Source organism: Bos indicus x Bos taurus, chromosome 13, assembly GCF_003369695.1.
Source record: "Bos indicus x Bos taurus breed Angus x Brahman F1 hybrid chromosome 13, Bos_hybrid_MaternalHap_v2.0, whole genome shotgun sequence".
In the NCBI taxonomy this organism is placed as follows: Eukaryota; Metazoa; Chordata; class Mammalia; order Artiodactyla; family Bovidae; genus Bos; species Bos indicus x Bos taurus.
The window spans coordinates 71,310,806-71,317,238 of NC_040088.1; the positions used below are offsets into that span (position 1 = coordinate 71,310,806).

Below are 6,433 nucleotides of genomic sequence, written 5' to 3' on the forward strand. Positions count from 1 at the left end.
ACCTTTTGGACAACCTCCTTCTCCATGCAGGTCTAATGGTGAGGGACACACAGGCAGAGGTGTGCCGGCGCAGTTACCTGGGTGGTACACTCTCCCCAGGTGGGAAACTGGAGGGTCCATGATTTCCACCCTGGGCTCTGTATTGATCCCTGTGTTGTTGTGGGTTTTTCCCTTCTGTGAAGCCACTGTTGGCTTTATCTCATTCCTCACGCCCATACATTTTGTACAGGATGATGAGAGCCTGAAGTACCTCACACACGAGGAAAAGGACGTCCTCCTGTTTTTTGAAGAGACAATTGATTCCCTGGAAGATGACTTTGAGGAGAAGGTCCTGTGTGCTGGTGACGCCCAGTGGCACTCTCCGAGGTCTCTGGAAGAGAGCACTTCCGCTCCCTCCGAGCCAGAGGATGTCGTGGACTTGGTGCAGCCGGGCCCTGGAGCCGGGGAGCCTGAGAGCCTTAGGGTGGTGAAGGAGACCGCAGGTGAGGACAGGAGCAGCCTGACGTGGCTCCTTGTGTGGTGCCAGACACAGAGCCCTCCTTCTTCTCATGGTCTCTGTGTTTCTAGCCTGTATGGAAGCTTGTGAAGCTTGTGGGGCTGATCAGATTTTTTGTAGGGTGGAAGCATCCTCTCTGTAGTTTGACTGACCAACCAAATAGGTATTTTCATGGCATATTAGGATGACAACATAGGAAGGGAAATTCCAACAGGGTGAGAATAAAGAATGAGACCAATCAGTTGAACAAGCAGATTGCATGTGTGGATAAAAGAAAGAAAGGGAACTGGAAATGGCTTCAGGTAACAATTCCATTCTACAAAGAAAACATACAAAAGACTAGTACTTTAGCCCTTGAAGTTTAATCTCCTCTCTTGTGTAAGATTATATCCCTATTCCGAGGTGGGAGTATTTGAACTGAAAAGTCAGCTGGTTTAGGAAAACAAAATCGATCAGAACAAAAATTCAGCTCAGTATCTATTTTGTCAATTTTGCTTGACTCAGGGTGGCGTTAGAGGAGAGCTATGCTTTTTGTCCCTTGAGTCCTGTGACAGAAACTGAGGGGCATGGGCAAGGAGAAAACTTTCTTCTAGTTTTTTTTTTTTTTTTCCTGGTTGGAAAGAATATTGGAAATGTGGGTAGGGGGTTAAGGACTGAAAAAAGATGAGGGAAAAATAAGAGGGGAAATATCTTTACCCTGCTGTCTGCAAATTTTGCCACTTGTCACATGCCTCTAGAAATATATCCCTCCCACTTTTATTTTTTGTAAGCAACGCTGTGTATGACACAGAATTTCACATACTATTGATTTTATGTTCCAAATATGGGGCTCAATTTTCAAAGAAGAGACTTAAATATGAATTTCCCATTTTTATCACACTTCTCTGAAGAATAATTCCTAAGATAAATTTGAACCAGCTGATCTTTAAAACATGTCAGATCGTATAATTATGCTAAGGAAAACACTTTTTGACTGTAAGCCATTTACCCATCAATTCTCTAACATGATGTTTTCATCACAATTTTAAGTACCCATTTGGGGGCAGGTATTGTGTGAGATTCTGAGGATACAAACATAAATACATGGTTCCCAATTTTGCAGCAGATATGAGTGCAGAAAAGTGTTAGGTGATCTATGATCAGGTATGTTAGACTATATTAATAGTAAACGTTCACAGGCTGGCATAGTAACCTCTGTCAGAGGCTGTTGGCAAACGTTTCTATTTCTGGAGGAGAGGGACACATCCAACTATCCTTTACCTACAGGATCTGAGGGAGGGGTTGGTGGGTACCACAAACTACCCCGCCTCCTTTCCGTTTGTAAAAATCCCCTATAACATAAGGTGTTGTTTCCTCCCGGTACATGTCTCAGGATGATGGCTCCTGTGCGTCCCAGGTACTGACTGCTTCTGGCTTGTACTTCTTTTATCTTGTGATTTTGAGAATCGTACTACCTTCTCTTTCTCTAGTTCAGGGGCTGTAGAAGGAGTTTAGTACAGGAGGTACTGTTAAAACTGGTATTACATCCCTTGAGACCTTTGTAAAGTCAGTGGAAAGGAAAGGCGATGCATTTATTTCTACATGTGGCCGTAGCTTATGAGGATTCTTGCTACTTTTCAGGGGCTGTCCCTTTTGGAAAGGAAGACCCCACTGACCTTGAACGCAAGAAAGAGGATGCAGAGAAGTCTCCCGCATCAGACCCCCCAGGGCCTGAGGCCCTGCCATCTTCCCCACCTGCCTCACCTGCAGCAGCTCCAGCCCACCCCAGGAGAGAGCCCCCCACTCCTCCCGCAGAGCACCCCAAACTGCCCCGCTCGGTCCCCACTCCTCTCGTCATCGCCCAGAAGATATCTGAGAAGCTCGCAGGGAACGAAGGGCTTTCGCCCACATCTCCGTCCAAAGAGGGCAGGCCTGCAGAGTGGAGGACGCTGGCTTCTCTGGCCCCTCGACACGGAGACCACTCACCGTGGCACCGACATGCGGCCCAACCAGCGCCCAAGATCCACCGCTTCCCGAGCAACATCAGCGTGACCAACAGCGCGGGGAAGGACTTCAATAAGACCATCTCCAAGGCCGCAGTCAACGTGCAGGAGCGCAAAGCCCAGGTCCTGGCCAACATCAACGGCGTCTCCTTCCTCTCCGTGGGGGAGACAGAGGACCGGGCCCAGAGGGGCGAGCCCACCGAGCAGAGAAGCGTCTCTCCCGAGCAGAGCCAGCCAGGCCCGGCCCAGGAGGCTGTCCCCACGCGAGAAGGGGCCCGCGGCGCCCAGCAGTCCAGAGGCGTGCAGACAGAACAGCCCCTGCCGCTGGCCAACGGCTTCCAGAGCATTCACGATGTCCTCAAGAGCCAGGCCGGGCCCTTCGTCTCCACCGGGAAGACGGTGACCTTCCGTCCGGACCCGGCCCTCCCCAGCAGACTTGCACCCCAGCAGCCGGACTGCGGCCAGGCAGCCAGGAAGCGGTCAGGCTCTCTCCCCAGGACTGTGGGGTTCAGACCCCAAGGTATCACTGTCCAGTTCTCGGGCCGGGGTTCCACAGAGGAGGCCCGCCGGGAGGCCCTGCGGAAGCTCGGCCTCCTGAAGGAGAACTTATGATGGAGCGCGAGTGGGCGCCGGGGGAAGGCAGGGTGGCCTGGTACGCAGAGCCAAAAATGGATGTGCTCATACGCACAGCGCAGCTGCAAAGCCCCGACTGGGTACCCGGTTGACAACTAGAGATGAGGGCCTGGGAGTCAGTAGACGAGCTGTCCCCCTTCCATTCTGCATCCGAACTGGGACAGCCTTCCACGTGAGAGGGCCCGCACCACATCTTGTCTTCCCTTTTCCAAGAGCTCAGAGAATAACCTTGAAAACCTACAGGTTTCTATGATTTGTAAATGCCGTATGTTTTTTGGATTTAGGAGGAAGGGGATTTGGGTCTGATTTTTTTTTTGGCTGTTATTGAGTCTCTGATCTAACCTTTAAATCCCCGAATGCATGAGAGGAAAGCCAGTGTAGATCTCATACTCGTTTCCCTAAGAAAGGGAACTTCCCCTTCTTTTCAAGAAAATAAAGAAGTGCTTGTTCAATTTTCATAGTGTCTTAAAGTACTGTTTTGGTCTTTTGTTAGTTTTTTAAAGGTGAAAGACAGTATGTTAGCCTGAGATATGCCTTTGTTTCTTGATAAAATTTGGTTTGCCCAGTTTTGTTTTTTTTTAATTGAAAATTAAAGCCTTTAGGGTATGATTTGCTGTAATGTTGAGTTATGGGAATAGAATGTAAGGGTTCAGTTTGGAAAAGGGGGTAATTTTAAGAAAGTCTTATCAAACTACAGAGTCTTTGTTACTGGGAGATATGTGTATGATCATGTACCGTGTATATACATGTACACAATATATGTTTATAGGGACATATATACAGATATAGGTGGTATGCACACACATTGTTACATATATATTAACTTCTTAAAACCCTGTTGCATAACTGCAAGATTCAAGCACTTCCTATTCTTTTGATACACAAACCATCTCAGTGTTGAGATGATGCCACAGAAATTACTTCCTAATCAAGAAGACTTTTAAGAACACATGTCCATAACATTTCGGTGAACTAAAGTGCTTTTTCTTCAACAATGTGTTCTGTTCCCAATTAAACTAATAATCCAAATAAGCTTCCTACTAAGCATGAGAGTTCATTTTTTTACTGAAAGGTTTTTTTTTTTTAGTGAAATATACTTTTTGTATGTGTATGAAGTACACTTTTAAAGATGTCATGTATCACCTAATTTTAACCTAATTTTATCACCTAATTTTAGTTTTGCATGTTCCAAGGTGGCTGGTAAACAGAAGGAAACAAGAGTCTTAACAGCCCCCATGTTCCATGGGCAAGATCTCAGGATTAATTTAAAAGGGAAAAAGCAGCAAAGTAGGTTACACAGCATGAAACTGGTTTTCTCCCATACAGTGTCTCCCATGCTGAGTTGTAACCACCAGCTTTATTATCAAAACTATTTCAGGCTGGAGTCTAAAACCTCTAAAAATAGACCAGGAAGGCCCACACTTGACAGTCACAGTCTTTTGTTGTATGTCTCAGCCACTGTCACAGAATCTGTTTCTTTCCTGTTGAGATTATTTAAACTCAGACTTCTAAATGTGCTGTGAAGGGTGTTTTTCATAGTATCAATTTGCCTTGTAAGTTACATAAAATGATTCTAATGTTTTCCTTAGAATGACAGTATTTAGTGACTTGCCTAGCTCTTGTCCTCCCGAAATAATCTCATAGATTCTCGATGGTCTTAATTTAAATAGGTGCTTTGATTTTACAGGTTTTTAAAAATAGTTTTTGTTTTGCTTCTGTTTATGTTGGATTTGTTTAAAGGATTCTTGGGGGCTGTTATTTCCTTTTTATAAAGCGAGAAGCCATGTTACACAGTATTTTAAAATGGCTTACATTTTTAAAATCTCTTGTATTTGAGGATTCTTTTTTTCTTGTCCTATGACTTCATTGTGATTAAAACTTGACTATATGTTAGTATATTTGTTCTCATAATGATATTTTTGAAAAATAAATTTAGAGATGTCTCTTAAGTATAAGCAACTTTATTTTTGCATTTTACCCTTATTCTCAGGTATTTTCTTTTAAGTGGTTATATTCTTTCCTTCTGTTTATTCATAATGTTTTCTGCCTACTTATTCATAATTATACTGACTTACTCTGGCCACTTCGTGCCCAAAACCCTAGCAATTAAACCCCTATATCTTGTACAAAGCTCAAATTTTAGCCACTAATGAACCAACCTGTATTTATATGTATCACCTTAACAAAATTCGTTTCCTGAGGGCCATTTGTTTCCTTCCCATAACTCTGTGATAGGACATCCTTAAAGGATCATCTTCAAGGGAATTTTAAGGACCATATTTCAAAGCAAACTTGTAACAAAAAGGAAATATGAATCCTAAGTGCTCAGTTTTTTTTTAAGTGATGCTTGTAAATCAACCCCCATTTTAGTCCCCATTAAGATAAAGATGAAACTTTTTTTTTAACTGATTTTAAGTATTAAGATAAAGATGAAACTCTTTAAGTTAATACTTAAAAAAGCAGGGAGTGGGGGAAGGGGGGATTCTCTGCTTTTAGGCAGGTGTGTTCAAACTGGCAAACCAGAGTCATCTGCAAAGGTTAATACCCTGCAGTTTCCAGGGTAAGAGTCCAGCGTCCTCCACCTCCTCCAGCTCTATTGGCTAGTGTGCATGGCTTATCTTCACAAATTTGGTGGAAATGTTGATCTTTGCTTTTGTCTGCCCAGGGTCATTCCCCTCTTATAAGGCTTGTGGAGGAGAAAAGGCAGAGGTGGGGGTATCCCTCCTGTGTCTCAAGTCTCTCAAGACCAGAGGGCTCAGCTGGAGCTGCTCCGTTCTTGCTCTCTCTCCCCCTCCCTCTCCCCCCAACAAGCTGACTTCAAACTGACTTCAACAGGTTTCTTCACTCAGAGTTCCTATTGGGTGGCCTCCAATGTAGGCTCCCCAAGAGTTTCATAGAATTGATAAGTCAGGTCTTATGGAAGGAACCCTGAAGACTGATTGAATGTTTTGTTTTAAAAAAATTAGAACTGTTCTCTAAAAAATGCCATTTGCAGCAACATAGACGGACCTAGAGATTATCATACTAAGTAAGTCAAAGACAAATACCATATAGTATCACTTACATGTAGAATCTAAAACACAACACAAATGAACTCGTCTATGAAACAGGAACAGACTCACAGACATAGAGAACAGATCTGTGGTTGCCAAGAGGGAGGTAGGGAGGAGGAGAGATGGACTGGGAGTTTGGGATTAGCAGATGCAAACTAGTATATACAGAAAGAATAAACACCAATATCCTTCTGTATGGCAAAGGGGACTATATTCAGTATCCTGTGAGAAACCATAATGGAAAAGAAAAAAAACTGTATTCTCTTTGC

General features: G+C 43.9%; 1 protein-coding gene across 3 annotated transcripts in view; it reads left to right on the forward strand.

Annotated features, from left to right (window-relative positions):
• PROSER2 (proline and serine rich 2) overlaps positions 1–5,060 on the forward strand; it is a 42,241-nt gene extending 37,181 nt beyond the window's left edge. For all 3 annotated transcript variants that reach the window (XM_027560203.1, XM_027560205.1, XM_027560204.1), the window contains exons 3-4: positions 230–482; positions 2,117–5,060. In XM_027560203.1, coding sequence (XP_027416004.1) covers positions 230–482; positions 2,117–3,090 — 1,227 coding nt within the window. In that variant the 3' untranslated portion in view covers positions 3,091–5,060. The remainder of the gene's footprint in view (positions 1–229; positions 483–2,116) is intronic.
• Positions 5,061–6,433: the final 1,373 nt, after the last annotated feature.